Consider the following 16405-nt stretch of genomic DNA (forward strand, 5'->3'; position numbering starts at 1 on the left):
ATCACTGCACCCAGGTAAGCATGGATATTGGTACAGCATGCAGTAGTATATGAAGGCCATAGGTGGAATACCAATGATACGCGCCAATTGTGCATATTTCTGACCAACCAGGGTATCACAAACAAATAGACTGAGAATTAGTTTGTGCTCGTGTACTGGGAACATAGGGACAAAACAACCTCATAAGCGTTGTCTCAGTGCATGAAGAGTAACAACATACCAGGGAAATGGTCATATTTTCACACATTTGAGGTAAAACAATTGGTTCAAAATTGCAAATTTTGAATTCTTGTCTCAGATTCGAAATTATATTTTTCTTCATCTACTCACATCCAGCGTCATGTAAGTGAAAGAGAAGACAAGAAGCAGTCGCTGGCTGGTGAATTACGCCTGCCTTGACGATTTTAGGCCATCGCTGCCCTCCCTCTTGCTCCTGTTTTGAGAGCGAATACTACGATGGGATCAGCGATACAAATTTTCAATTTCGAGTCACATTCCGCGATGATATCGCCACAGCCGATCTCTCCAATCGTCCACCACGTCTAGAAGACGTCGACATGACCTAGAACAAGCTACATCTTTGCTACAAGCAGAGAAACTGAGCGAGAACACGATCGAAACAGCGACAATTGTTTGCGCTGAAAAGCATACTTTTGAACGCGTTCGTTCTCCATACTTTCAAATGGCAACCTACCCATATCGTACATCAAAATTTTCAGTGGGATCTCAGCTGTCAAGCGCAAAAAACCGCGGGTCGATCGGAGCTACGGCGGCGGGGAACGGCGCGCTTGATTGGAGTGCAGCGAACCGTACCATATGGTACGGTTCGAGATGGGGCTGGTACACAAAGGGTTAAAAGCAATCAAGCATGCGCACACTCACACACACACACACACACACACACACACACACACACACACACACACACACACACACACACACACACACACACACACACACACACCATGTACCATGTACCATGTATACGCCCGTCGCAAGAGAAGCACGCAAATCTGCAAATGCACTGGATGTGCACCCACAGATTTTCTCTTTATAGCAACGATAGCGGATCTGATTCTGATTGAAACAGATCAAGACAAGCGCCAGATAACTGTATAATCCACACAACTGGCGAAGCCACGTGAATCGACCCCCGATGCACACCTGGTCTACACCACACGGAGTACATCGGAATAGGACGGCCAAGACAGTTACCTATGCACACCCTACACACACACACACACACACACACACACACACACACACACACACACACACACACACACACACACACACGCACGCACGCACACACACACGCACACACACATATACACACACACGCACGCACACACACACACACACACGCATGCGCGCACAAACAGGCAGTTAGATGGATTCCTACCTTGCAGTGTTCTGCCATCACTTTCTTGGACACTAGTCTCGGTACTCTAGCAGGCCGGACAGTGGTGGAACTCTGCACACCGACCTTTGAACCAATGAAATCCCAGCGAAAGTCAGTCCTGCATACCTGATAACATTAGCAAAGAGCCAGCAAAAAAAGAGAACAGAAACAGGCGGTGCGTGGGCTTGTGGCTGAACTCACACACAAACTGCCTTATGCCTTCACAGGGGTGTAGCTCAAACATCTGTAGTATGGTGAACTTGTACCAGAGCTACATCTGCAGGGTGGCGACCATGTGCCACCGGCAATTTAGACGCCATTTTGCTTGTTTTGCCTACGTAGTACCTATGATAGCCATCTCCTGGTGTGGTGGACGGACTACGCTGTCTATACACGAGCTACGCGCCTGCCTACACGCGGCATCCAAACAACAACAGTAATTGAATTATGCCGCAAAGACACACGCCGGCCATCCTGGTACTAGTAAGCATCACGGGTGAGCGTAACACACACACATAATTCACCAAGCACAACCTCATGGCACACACCCCCCCCCCCCCCCCCCCCCACACACACACACAATGCAGCACCAGCACCCAAGGTTTCTCTTACACAGAGCGCCCTGACCCAGCCGGCTGCAGTTTTTAAATCATGTGCTGTTTTCCTCTTTTTGCAATGCCTGTATATATAATTACTTCTGGACTGTATTGAGTAGCTTTACCATAGTGACATTTTGCCTAGAGCATTATGCCTCCCACATCAGCATGCGACATATATTCTTCATCTTTTATTGACGTCTAGCCGTATAGTTAGATGAGAAGGCAAAAACGCGTGTATGCCTGGTGAATAAATAAATGAGCAAATCATCAACAGCAGCAGCAGCGGCAGCACAGGACCTCAGTGGATCTAGTAAACGGCACTTGCACCAGCAGCCGCGTTTCCTGTTCTGGAGCCGATGGCACCAGGGTCGGGAATGCAGTGCAGCACTTGGGTATGCACATTAGCAAGCTTGGCCAGGTCGTAAGGGCAAGTCTACTTGTCCAACAACGTGATGCAATGGAAGTCCTTTAAATTTGTACCCCAAAAACCAGAACAAGACTTCTAATTATCCAACAACAGAAAACACGCACTGATATAGATACAACGGATCAGTCGGGGAAGTGAACTGCATGAAAAGAGAGAAAAATGCCAACACAACCTCACCAGGACTCGCACCCGGGACCTGGTGGGGCTGGCAATTTTGTTATATTTTCAGGCAGTTTACTTTCCCGACTGATCCCATGAATTTTGAAGTTCTCCCAATCTATGATATAGATTCGTTCCGACACACGGCTTAAATGAAGAGAATGTTCCCGTACCTCCATCAACGGCAGCTCGGGGTGCTTAAGTGGCGGGTACCCGCGATTCGCGTCAAGCTCTGCAAATGTCATTCGACCACAGCTGGTGTTGGCTGATTCTCCAGAACATAAGCCTAGAACCTAGAGATCAGTGCAACATACATACAGACTAGAGATCAGTGCAACATACACACAGATACATAGTACATAACGTACTTCCCCGATTCTAAGTCGCACTCGATTATAAGTCGCACCCCAATTTTCAGGCTTGAGCAATATTGATTTATAGATATATTATATTGACTTCAGTAGAAAGTCATGCTCGATTGTAAGCTGCACCCCTTTTTTACCCTTGAATTTTAGTGTAAAAAGGTGTAAGACTTCTATTCGGGGAAATACAGTACTGCCGGTGTTATCAACATTGACAAGTAATACAGTGATGGGGGGGGGGGGGGGGTCAGCAAAATCTGAGCCCCACATGTAGCTTCTTAGCTACCCCAGCAGCTACTCAGTGTCACTCAGCTACTCAGTGTTACTCAGCTACTCAGTGTTACTCAGCTACTCAGTGTTACTCAGCTACTCCAGTATGCGGTGCTACTCAAATATGAAATAAATAAATATCACGGCTTCGCGTACAGGGCGGGTCAAGAACCGCCTTTCCGTTTACGTGGGACGCCAACAACCCATGTTCGGGCGTCGAGGTGCTACTCAGCTACTCCAGTAGTCAATCGACTCAACACTTCTCCAGTATGCTGGGCTTCTCAGCTCATCAATGCCAGCATGAACATCTGTCTTGCTCTGTGTATTAGCACTCCTGCACGGGACAGTGTACTAGCTACAGGTATCAGTGCTCTATACTCGTACAGGTGGAATCCTGATAATTCGAAAATGGCTTAATTCGAACATACCGCTTAATTAGAAGTTTTTCCAGGACCGATTTCTATCAATACGATTCCCACATAAAAAAATTCTGATAATTCGAACCTCGAACTGGACATGTCCAGTTAATTAGAAGTCCCACAGATTCCACTTACATAGAAAATGTGTGGGATTTGTGCTGATAATTCGAAGTTAGCAAAGTGTAATTCGAAGTTCACTGTACACTGTACTGGTCAGTTCAGTTTGCATGAGCAGGCTGTGCCGGTCAGTTCAGTGTCCGTAAAAATTGTGTCTAAGGTCCATAGCGCAACTCGGCGTGACCATGAGAGCATTTTGACATACATATTGAGTTGTGGGTTCATGTTTGGATAATAAGAATGTCCGGATAATTAAAAGTTTTTTCCTGGCATTTTGAGGTTCGAATTATCAGGATTTCACCTGTATAGCCTACATCAAGAGTACATCATGTTATGGCTACTAGCTAGCCATGCACCATACGTTTAGCTCCCTCGGTATTAGACTTTGTTCACAGCCATGCTAGCTCCCTCGCTCCATTTTAGCTCCTTGTCTTCTTGTTGAGATTGCGCTTGAATGTTGTGGCTACTCAGTCTCTAGACAGCTAACTGTATCGACCTTGTTAGGTCTCAGCACTGGGCCACCGAGTCACTGGGCCACCGAGTCACTGGGCCACCGAGTCACTAGCCCAACCGACCTCAATGCAGTCTAGCCAACAACAAAGTAGTTCAAATCGGCGTGAAGCATCAAGGTTGTAATGCTTTTTAAACTGTGAGAAAAGCACAGTGAGCTTTGGCTATGTACTTGAACCTGCCCCGAACACAATGCCATACACTCATCAGCGGCCTCCACTCATGCACTACAAAAAGATAACAGACTATAATTAAATAGCTGTCTTGGAGACAGGAAGCTTATCAGGGACACAAAAAACTACAAATCTCAAGCTATTTATCACCATTATCATCATTGAGGACTCTGAAATTCATGAATCAGTTTTCGCATGATAATTTTGCACAACCCACCAGTCGTAATTATAGACACCACAGTGCTACGCAGGTGTTCCGACCCACCCATACTCATAGCTAAGTGTCAGAGCCATCCGCCATACCTCCAGCCTGCCTCTCTCTTCCATGTCCCTCCCGCCGTAACCGCTGCAGCTCTCCCAGGCCTTCTCGATGACGCGCCCGCTCGCCACCATGATCAGCCCGTCGACGACGGCCGGTGACCAGGGCGAGCGAAAGTTCTCGCTGTAGTCGCACACGTACTGCATAGTGGGCCAGTCGACGTGACAGCACCCGTCCTGCCCCATCGTGAACATCACCAGGCCGGCGTACCACACTGGCGAGTCGCCCGGTTGCGCACCCTGGCCCAACGATAGGAAGTCCAGGTGCGGATACAGGCTGCTCTTCTCGCTTGGCACGCGGATACCGTCGGCGAACACGAAGCGTGTGAACTCGCTCACAAACACCTCTTTCTCCGGAGTCAGCATGACGGCGTCTTGCTCGCGCCGAATGGTGACGTCAATCTGGCCTGACGGATGCCAGAGAGGAAACTTGGTCGACTCCATGTGCTGCAACACACAGGGCACACAGCAAACACCTCTCAGTCCTGCTCAGTGAAATCCAGTCGCGTCACTCAAGTTTGCGCCTTGCATCATTTCGCAGCCCAGTGTTCGCAGGTTGTACTTGAGTGACTCGACTGGATTTCATTGAGCAGCACCGTAGTATATCCAGAGCAGTACATGTTATATCAGCCAGCACAGCACAATTACCTTACTCTCCAGAGTAGTAAATAGTGAAGTTCTACTGTACCTTGGCTTGCTGGTCAGGCAGAACAATTCCATACAGCGACGTGTACTTTCGTCTTAGCTCCACATTGTCCGGCGATACTTGAAATGTGTACAGGTGATAGCGACTGGATGCAGAGTCACGTCTCCTTGGCACGGTGCTGCGTTCGGCTGCCTGAAAGCAGTGTGGCACCTGCAAGTACAAGCACAGACGTACACACACACGTACACACATGCATACACACGCACATGAATGCGCGCACGCGCGCACACACATGCACACACACACACACATGCACACACACACACACACACACACACACACACACACACACACACACACACACACACACACACACACACACACACACACACACACACACATGCACATACACACATACACACACACATACACATACAATAGGAAGGAAGGTTTAAAGTGCCCAATGCTGCTGAAACGATGAAATCCAACTGTCGATAACCACAAGGATACGTTTGGAGGCAGTTCACTTCCCTGACTGATTCTTTGAATTTTGAAGTTCTCCCAATCCTAACAAGAAAGTAAGCAGCAGCAGCACTCGGCCCTTGAAAATTCAGGAGCCTCTTGCTGCTGTTGTGGGGAATGAACGTGGTTGCAACGTGGTTGTAACGTGGTCGGCCGCAGAGCGCAGTGGTGATGGTGGTGAAGTGTACGCAGAATCTCCCAATCCTCGAAAAATTAAAGAAATGTTCTTTTTGAGCAGGCATGTCTGGGCTTGAGATTTGACGTGCGTGCGTGCGTGGGTGCGTGTGTGTGTGTGTGACACCAAACCATGTCCACAGACAGACAGACTGACAGACTGACAGACAGGTATACATACATACATACATACATACATACAGACATACAGACAGACAGACAGACACACAGACATACAGACACACAGACAGACACACAGACAGACACACACATCGATAAATACCTTGACCGGGTAGAGAGCAAGTGCCTTCAGCTTGAGATTCTTCAGAGCAAGTGCCTTCAGCTTGAGACTTCTTCCCACGCCCGTCGTCCACCATCTCCAGTTCATCACCCTCGAACTCCTCCTCATCCAGGTAGTCATCAGCAAGTACTGGCCGAAGGTGTTCATTGAGTTCTTTTCGCTTGTACAGCAGGCGTACGACTTCCAAGCAGGCAGCACGCTTGGCGAGACGTCGTGTGGGCATGGCAGCTCCCTGTGCAGTACAGAGAAGAACAAAGAGATGAACATGATGATTGGGCAGTGTCAGTCAGCACACATGCTTGTGGGTATGCAACACACTGGTAGACAGTACACACTGGTAGATGTTATTGGGCCCGTTAAAAAATAAACCTAGAAAAACCAGTAGGTACGCTACATAAAAAAATAATAATAAGGCTACCTAGAATTAATTCGTTGTTTCGGGTCACTTCACTCATCCGTACCAGGGTCGGTCGGTCGGGTTTATTTTTTATTTTATTTTATTTTTTATTTTGGTTATTGCCATGTACACATGTACATGTATATGATTGTGCATACATGTACAATTGTGCATTTCGAATAGCTTTTGTCCATCAAGCCAGTCGATCAAATCATGACTGTAGACGATCCAGCGCAGTCATTGTCCCATCACAGACCCAGGTCCCCTCCAGGACCAGACCTTGGCCTCGCTGGCAAACGAGTCTAAGGAGCAGTTCACACCTTGAAACGTCTGTCAAAGAGCGACGCGGTGGCGGAGCTGATGCTGTTTCAGGACCGATTGCGGATCGGAAGACAACATCGTCACCAAGCGCTTCATCCTGTTATTTTATTTGGCTGCTTCTGAGGTCGATGACTGGACTGCGCTTGTGTACATATGTACGTACATAGTCTAGTCATGTACATTTGCATGCACTATAAAAAAAATTGCGGTCGGGTGAAAAAAGACGGTCGGTCGGGTGACCCGAAACAGTGAATTAATTCTGGGTGGCCTTATAACAATTTTAAAAAAACAGTACACACTGGTAGTAGTGACTTTACTCCCTCGCACCCAGACACTGATTTTTTGGAAACAAGTTTCTATACTTCCGATGGGAGAATCCGACATAGCAGTGCATTTCGGCGTGGCCAGGTCAAATAATTGTAGAATATCGCATCGAGTGAATTGCTTTATCTGAGAGAGGAGATGTTCGTGCCCTTGAGACCCGAAGTCCCGTTTCCATACGACAAAATTTAGGAGCTCTGCGCTCAGCGCTTTTTCAGGGTATGAATTTCGGGTTGTTCTGGTCGGGTCGCAGCGTCGCGGAAACTACTGGCCATGTGAAATTACAAGGTGGTGAGACGCTTTTGTCTTCCTCTACGAGCGAATTTGTTCTGCGCTAGCATACCAAAGTATGCAATTTCGTACGCGCAGTTCGAGTGACGAGGCGTGTGCACTGTACACTGTGCTGCATGCACGGACTGTGCGGTCGTTCTCGATTCTCCCATCACTCCCATTCATTTCTGTTTCCAGCAAAAGTCCAACTTGGCGCACTTCAAATCACTATAACTCAAGAATGGCTGGGCCGATTCGAATAATACTTACAGATTTCCTATGTACTACGCCTGGGAGAATCGAATGAGACTAAAATCGAAGCGGTCGGAGAAAGTTTTGGAAATTGGGTGTAGCCACTACTGGTAGACAGTATACACATAGATGTCACGGTACACTAGTGAAAGGATGCTATACCGGGTACTGTAAAAGCAGAAATTTTCGGCGGTGGAATATTTTCGGTATTCTTCAAAATCGGCGTATGGGTGGAGGGAAATTTTCAGTAAATCCGCTTTCCAGGTAAGTGTACTAGTACTAGTAGTAGTACCGATATTTTCGGTGCGTTTTATTTTCGGTAGAAATTTCGGCACCGAAGTTACCGAAAATAAAACGCCGCCGAAAATGTCTGCGTTTAGAGTACACACAGTGTAGAGTGGTGAAAGGATGCTATATACAGATCATAGTAGTGAAAGGATGCTATATACAGATCATAGTAGTGAAAGGATGCTGTATACAGTGCATAGTAGTGAAAGGATGCTGTATACAGCGCATAGTAGTGAAAGGATGCTATATACAGTGCATAGTAGTGAAAGGATGCTATATACAGTTCATAGTAGTGAAAGGATGCTGTATACAGCGCATAGTAGTGAAAGGATGCTATATACAGTGCATAGTAGTGAAAGGATGCTGTATACAGCGCATAGTAGTGAAAGGATGCTATATACAGATCATAGTAGTGAAAGGATGCTATATACAGTGCATAGTAGTGAAAGGATGCTATATACAGTGCATAGTAGTGAAAGGATGCTATATACAGTGCATAGTAGTGAAAGGATGCTATATACAGTGCATAGTAGTGAAAGGATGCTGTATACAGTGCATAGTAGTGGAAGGATGCGATATACAGTGCATAGTAGTGAAAGGATGCTATATACAGTTCATAGTAGTGAAAGGATGCTGTATACAGTGCATAGTAGTGGAAGGATGCGATATACACTCATTGCCGAAGATGCGTTGCCATGGTGCAAAAATGGCGTTGGATGGCTACGCCTGAGCGCTCGCGCTGTCATCGCAGCCCACGACACGTCTTCCTGCTGTGCTTTCCTGACAAATTATTTTGTTTCGCTTTGTCCTTGTTGCTGGAGGGTTTGATTCTTTGAGATACTGTAGAGCGATTTGGAGTTGGTCAGCCGAGAGTAGTCGTGAGAAATGGAGAAAGAATGTGAGAGAACCTGAACTGCGGATAAAGTCGCTCTGTTCCAGCGGAGGCGAGCAGAGGGTTACGATCTCAGTGCCCAGGCACGTCGCTCCTGATTATTTCGAGTGGCTCGATGTGCAAGTGGCACTCGAAACCAGCGCTGTGCAGAGTACCGATGTTCCTGCCAGTGTCGCTGCTTTAGCCGGGCTGGCGCTGGCGTCTCCAGTGCAAGCAGTAGCTAAAACCATTCCTGAACCGGTTCCAGTCGAACAAACTGTCGCTGCAGCTAGTGTTGGTGTTGTTTCTTCGCCTTCAGTGTCCGTGGGGTCAGCCGCAGTGGAATCTGGCACTGACAGCCAACCTGCCAAGAAGAACTTCAGGCAAGGGCTACTACTGTGCTGTTCCGCTCTGCAGTAATCGGTCTTTAGATATGTCACTTGCAATTCATCGTTTTCCCAGTGATGCAGAAAGGTGCAAGTTATGGCAATTTGAAATTAGGAGGGACATGGGATCAAATTTCAAGATCACATCAAACACCAGAGTATGCAGCTCTCATTTCAAACAAGATGATTACGTCGGCAAGCTCCTGTCTGGTGAGGAGCCAGAAAGAAAATGGCTCAACCCCACCGCTGTGCCAACCCAGTTCCAGTGGACGGCAACTCCTAAACCAGCGAGATGAGTTCTGAAGAGAAAACGTCAAGAGTCTGAGGAGCCACAAGATATTGATGATTCCGGGGTCGTTTCTGTGGTGTCTGGTGTCTGTTCGGCTATTGACCCAGCACCGACCCCTGGTCCTGTGCAGGGTTTGCCATGTGATCACAGATATATCAGTGTAAGTGACCCGAGTGAAGTTGATGATCACATGGCTGGCCTAGAAAAAGACTTCAGTGAAATTAAAAAAGAGTACAAGAGCCTGAAGTGTCGTTCGATCGATTTAGCCAGCATCAGAAACAATCCTGACAAGTTCAGGCACTTCACCGGCTGCCTAACTACGCAGTGCTCTCTGCCCTGTTCAAATACCTCGAACCCAAAGCCAAGAGGATGCAAACTTGGCGCGGCCTATCTACCCTTAGACATTTGTATGCCACTGGTCCTCAGCGATGGCCATTAGACGTTTCACCGACACTGGCTGACCATCATCATCACAGAATATGAATTTGTTCCAATAAATACTGCGTGAATGTGAAAAAGATTGTTACATATATTCCACCGGAAATACAAGTTCTATCAACCAACCAAGTATTTCACTTAGCTCAATCTGTGCATTCAGAAATGATTTGTTCCAGTAATAATCTAACATCAGTCCGAAGTTATTATTCAGAAATGTCCAGTGTCTGCTCTAGGATTGTAGGACAGCCGGGTACACGTGTACCTGGCGCAACCATTTCAACCGGGTCGGAGCCGGGTACACATGTACCTGGCGCTGTCTCACCAGCCGAGTCACGTGCTTTAACTGGTTGGTTGGTTTATTTTAATTCGGACAATAAACGGGAACTAGGCCCAATGATATAAAGGCGAATGGATAAGCCGCATTTAGAAAAGAGAGGACAGGAATTAGAAAATTACGAAGGAAGAAGAAGTATCTGACAGATACAAGCAAGAGTACATGAAAACCGTTTTCATGTACTCTTGATACAAGCCGTGCAGTCAGTCCTTTCAAAGTTCGAAAGTGTAAAGTGCTAACCGGGTCACAGGTGACCCAGTACTATATTTTCAACCGGGTCCAAGCGCCGCCCAACCGGGTGGATTACCCGGCTCACCCGGCGCTGGAGCAGACACTGATGTATTGTAAGTCAATGTTTTACTATGATGACAGACCATTTTGATCTCTGCCAATTTCTGGTTTGAAGACATAAAAATGATGATTATTGATCCAGAAAGTCGTTAAAAAATCAGTGCAATCGATAACGAGTTTTCGGTTGTTTGTGAGGGGTTGAGAGGTGAGGTGGAATGAAATGTTGCTTTCGTTCACAGTGTAATGTTATTATGTTTGACAAGATGATATAATTCACAAAAGTCAACAGACATGACGAGGAAAGATCAGAAGAGAAGCCATGATCTAGAAAAACAGTCAGAAGCACGAGCGTGCATGCATACAACATGTCTGTTACGGAAGGTCCAGACAAACTCTGCATGCCATGGCTGCAAAAATCATCCAGCGCAAACAGCAAAGCCGCGACATGTGAACAGCACTCTCATTATCCGGAAATGCACTGGCAGTATCCACCGTAGCACACTGGATCGTCCCTGCTGATGCAGACGATACACGTGTAGGCTTGCTTTGATGTATCTTGTGATGGCCAGCATTTCGCACGCGGACGAAACAAAAGTTTGTTCCACCTGCAAACAGGTTTCCCTCCAAATGGTGAAGGTGGTGCTCATCAAATAATTGGTACGCACGAAGTTGCTTGTAGCACTGCAAGCTCTCCTTGTCATAATCTTTGTCCGGGGAATTTAACATAATTATAGTGCTTGACAGCCTCAGTAATGAAGAAAGGGATTTTAGTTAGGCGAGATAGAGACCAGCCAGATGTTATGTGTGAAAAGCTTGGTAGCTTCTTGTACGCTGCCATTCCTGGCTTTGGTAATGCAGGCTTGTCTGCCTCCTCGTCTGGAACCCCTTCGCCAGCAGTACTCAAGTGGAAATGTTCACAGATGAGAAGGTAAAGATCACGTCTGGATACACGCCCTTGGTAGGGAATACTGTCTTTGCAAAGTTGGCGCAGCCCTTGCATGCGTAAGCGCATGATATCCCCACAAGAGGTGGGAGCGCGCAGGACAGAGCTGGACAGAAGTAAATGTGTGGCCCCTTCAGTAGCAGCATCAGCTGCTGTTTGCACTGGCCCTGAGCGGCGGGTTTTACAGCAGGTCCAGGAGTGGTTTCAGCTACTAGGTAAACTGCTTGCACTGGAGACGCCAGCGCCAGCCCGGCTGAAGCAGCGACACCGGCAGGAACATGGGCACTCTGCGCAGCACTGGTTTCGAGTGCCACTTGCACATCGAGCCCCTTGAAATAATCAGGAGCGACGTGCCTGGGCACTGAGATCGTAACCCTCTGCTCGCCTCCGCTGGAACAGAGCGACTTGATCCGCAGTCCAGGTTCTCTCACATTCTTTCTCCATTTCTCACGACTACTCTCGGCTGACCAACTCCAAATCGCTCTACAGTATCTCAAAGAATCAAACCCTCCAGCAACAAGGACAAAGCGAAACAAAATAATTTGTCAGGAAAGCACAGCAGGAAGACGTGTCGTGGGCTGCGATGACAGCGCGAGCGCTCAGGCGTAGCCATCCAACGCCATTTTTGCACCATGGCAACACAACTTCGGCAATGAGTGTATACAGTTCATAGTAGTGAAAGGATACTGTACAAGCAGAAATATTAGTCAGGAGTGGACATTCGTCGTTCCCCTCCAACGAGTTTTCAGACTAAATATAACCGTTGCCTCCACTGTGTAAATTTAATGCAGGACTAAAGCCGATTTGCCTAGCCTTTCAGTATGTTCAACACGCATGAACACATTACACCAGTTCATTAAACATACCGATAACTTCCCAAGAGAACGTGACCACTGCAGAGCTACTCTGGCCCTCTCCGATGCGCTATTCATTACACAAGACAATTAATTACACACGTGTGATGTGTAGCATCGTCTTGTTGCGCCGTCTTACCGCGATCTCTAGATACCGATACACTATTTACTCAAGACAATACAACTACACATGTGACACGTAACATTGTCTGGTTTGAGGGCCTGTGGTGTCCCATGTCTTACCGTGATCTTTAGATTGGGCAAGGCCGAGCACGCGGGCAGCATGAGGGCGCACTCGTAGCACATCCGCTGCGGAAAGCTCTCGCTGGCGCTCTCGATGTACTGCACTGTGGGTGCTAGCTGAGTGCCATCACTGCACAGCTTGCTAACATACCTGTAGTTAAAGAAAATGGACAAAACAAATTGAATACAAACAAGAACACGATAAGCAACAAACGCACAGGAGAGAAGCGAGAAATGGCAATTAATCTCGCGAGATGTGGGCTTCCGACTCTGCCAGAGTGTGGGATACGTCATTAGCAGCAGCACGATGCCTAACACGAGAGCCATGCAAACAAGCAATGCAAGAACGCAGCAGAGCAAACGAAATCCTGCACCGAATGAAAGCCATAGCTGTAGGCATTGGGCACATACAGTGAATAGTGAGTACAAAAACACGGTCGGATACTACATGTACATGTAGACTGACACAGACACACTATGCACACACGTTTGCCCCAACAAGGCAATAGGCGACGGCCCGTTCTACAGTGATGTCAAGTGAAGCCTGAAGCCCAGGCTTGTGAGGCATCAGGGCAGATCTACCGAGTACGTCGAAACTACCGAAAAACATGTCACGGCGACCACCCTGATACGGCCACCGACCTGACAAGGCGACCACCTGTCCTAGGGAGCAATACAACCTGGACCAAAGGGTAAGGGTGCTATTCCCAGTCAAGTGACCCTGGATAGTGTGACCACCTGTACACGGAGGCCACATTCAGTACCCGTGAGCGGTCGGCTTAGACAAGTTTCACTGTACTTGGAATCGCATACCTTCTTTACTGCCATGTTTAGCCAAACCAGGTGTTCTCCGTAGATCTACTCAATATACACTAGGCCATGTACATGTACAGTAGTAGAGCATAGCACACTTACATGTTGACAATCTGTATGGCTGTGGTCATGTCAGCACGCGCCAACTCAGGCTTGGCCGGGTTGGGATAGAACGGTGGACAGATCCTACAGGGGAGCCAAGCAACATCACGGTCCTTCAAACCATCAAATCAGAATTATTATAGATTAGATGATGCTATTAACATTAATATTGTAGATACGCACAGGCATTTGGGTGTTGTATTTGACTCGCAATTGTCCTGGAATTCTCACGTAGATTTTGTATGCAACAAAGTTAGCAAATCTGTAGGTTGCCTGATGTCTCACTGCTCCCACTTGTCCCCCGAATGTATTCGTCTCTTTTATAAATGCTACCTCCTTCCTATCTTTCTGTACGGCGCCACTGCTTGGCATTCCCTGCTTAGTAAATCTGCTGTACAGACACTAAAAATATATCATAAACGTGTGTTGAAAATTATTTTTCGTAAACCCTCTCTTTCCCCTCTACTGATCTATATAGTTTGGCCTCCACCAGCCCCATCTCTATCCTGTCGCAGAGACAGTCATGCGTTCTGGTCCATCGTATTAAACTGAACATTGTCCCTGAACATCTCACCAAGTATAATTGGTTTACTTTCGCACGGGACACTCGCAATGGCATAGTACTTCCCAGAGCTTTGTCAACTATGTTTACCAAATCTCCTATCTTCTCTGCATACTCGTATTGGCTCAAGCTGCCCATGGAAATGAAGACAATATCCAATATTAGACAGTTCATAGACCATGTTAAATGTCATGCCACGTTGTAGGCTCGCTCGCCTCTTTTGCTAGCCTATCTCGCCGCTCTCCACCATGGTCAACATAGTGATACATTTCACCCCGCTGATGCATTATTTTCTTCCGATTATCATCTTCTTTCCTTCATTTTTTTTCTTCTCTTGCCATGGCTGGCTAACGCCCCCTCCTTTGCATTGGCTTCTGCCATTGGACGGTGAAATAAATAAATAAAAAATAAATAAATGATGCACATGCATGCATACGTATGCACGTATGCACGCACGCACGCACGCACGCACGCACGCACGCACACACACACACACACACACAGCACACAGATATGCATCGGATGATGTAGACAATCTCTTCGCAATACACGTAGAACCTGATGTAACTGCCATCACCCATACATGACCAAATGATCTCATCAGAATGCTTCACCGAGCACTGGCAGATTTTTGTTCATAACTCAAGTGTAAAACAGAGAGGTTCCAGGCTGTCCAATAGAGTGCACAATACCAAAAGACAGAGCTAGCTCCAACAATAATAAGAGGATGAAAAAAGTGTTTTTACTCCGAGTTTCACAAACTAAACACTTTTTCATCCTCGTGTTCGTGTTGACTCAAGTGTGCATCCACAGCGCAGAGAGGTGACAGCGGATACACAAAGCAGAGAGGTGACAGCGTTGCGACTACACAAAGCCGTTTCAAAATGTAAACATAGCCAACCTGCTGATTTGACTGCTATACTCCAGCTCCTCCTCATCATCGCTGGCCGCATCCTCGTCCTCCCAGTCTTGGAAGAACTCATGGTGCTCCTCCTGGCAGCACTTAATCAAATGCTGATGCAAACACAGAACAAGGAGCCGCCCACCGAAAACCTCATCTGGTACAATCTGCAAAGAGAATTTCCCCGCAGGAATACTTTAACACAACCTTTTTTTTCCCCATAGGCAAGACAGCATCTCAAGATGACACAGAAGTACAGTAAAACTCCCCCTAATCCGGGCAGGTCGGGTCCGACCTAACCTGGGCAGGTCGGGTCCGACCTAACCTGAGCAGGTCGGGACCGAGCAATGCCTGTAACTCAGACCATACTAGTACATACTATAGTAACTGCATACTAGTACCGTAAAGTACCGCCAGAGCGCCCCGTCTCGCGAGAGCGCCCCACCTTGATTTTACAGCCAAGGGAGGAAAATCGTATGGCAGAATGCTACTAAGTTTGTACGATGTGAGAACCTTGGTGTACTAAGGTCACACTTGGTATGCTTTTATGTGGAGCTCGAAGGTAAGCTGGGTACGGATTGACTGCACAATGTGCAATGTTCGTACAAGGTCCGTGTCGTATGACCTACAGACAGGAATCCACCTCCACAAGGCGGCCACGAAAGGACGAGATGGTGGGGCGCTCTGGCGGTACTTTACGGTATTTGTTTTGTTTTCTTGTTCTTCGCCGTGGTTGGCTATCACCCTCTCCCCTCTGATTGGCTGTTGTTTTTTCAGCTATGGGATGAAGCAATAATAATAAAAATAAAAATAATAATAATAATACCATATGGCATACTAGTACATACTTACTGCATTCAAGTAAACAACTTTTTTATGCCAATCTGTAGTTTTCGCGGCCGTTTTACGTTGAAAATCCACAAGTTTTGCGACTGTATATGGGTCAGAACGGTGCCCGGTGGGCAGACATGCTCGGAGTAGGGGTGTTTCGCTGCACACGTAGCAGCAATGGTGCCGGTACAAGTACACTACCACACGATGGTGTGAGAGAACGTACGACGCACCTGTTCGTACATGGCGAAACGATTCAGACGGGCTTCCATCTTGGCCTCGTCTTCCTCTGGTGCCAT

The 16405-nt window shown here is 47.2% G+C and overlaps 1 protein-coding gene across 1 annotated transcript in view; it reads right to left on the reverse strand.

Annotated features, from left to right (window-relative positions):
* Positions 1–16405, reverse strand: part of LOC135823673 (uncharacterized) — a 43939-nt gene extending 27534 nt beyond the window's left edge. Inside the window, exons 1-10 of the mRNA XM_065336521.1 lie at positions 16340–16405; positions 15276–15388; positions 13813–13896; positions 12898–13048; positions 12648–12724; positions 6382–6631; positions 5445–5612; positions 4742–5203; positions 2761–2880; positions 1403–1528 (exon numbers count right to left, since the gene is read on the reverse strand). Of these exons, the coding sequence (XP_065192593.1) occupies positions 1403–1528; positions 2761–2880; positions 4742–5203; positions 5445–5612; positions 6382–6631; positions 12648–12724; positions 12898–13048; positions 13813–13896; positions 15276–15388; positions 16340–16405 (1617 nt within the window). The remainder of the gene's footprint in view (positions 1–1402; positions 1529–2760; positions 2881–4741; positions 5204–5444; positions 5613–6381; positions 6632–12647; positions 12725–12897; positions 13049–13812; positions 13897–15275; positions 15389–16339) is intronic.

This window comes from Sycon ciliatum, chromosome 8 (genome assembly GCF_964019385.1).
Source record: "Sycon ciliatum chromosome 8, ocSycCili1.1, whole genome shotgun sequence".
Taxonomy (NCBI): Eukaryota; Metazoa; Porifera; class Calcarea; order Leucosolenida; family Sycettidae; genus Sycon; species Sycon ciliatum.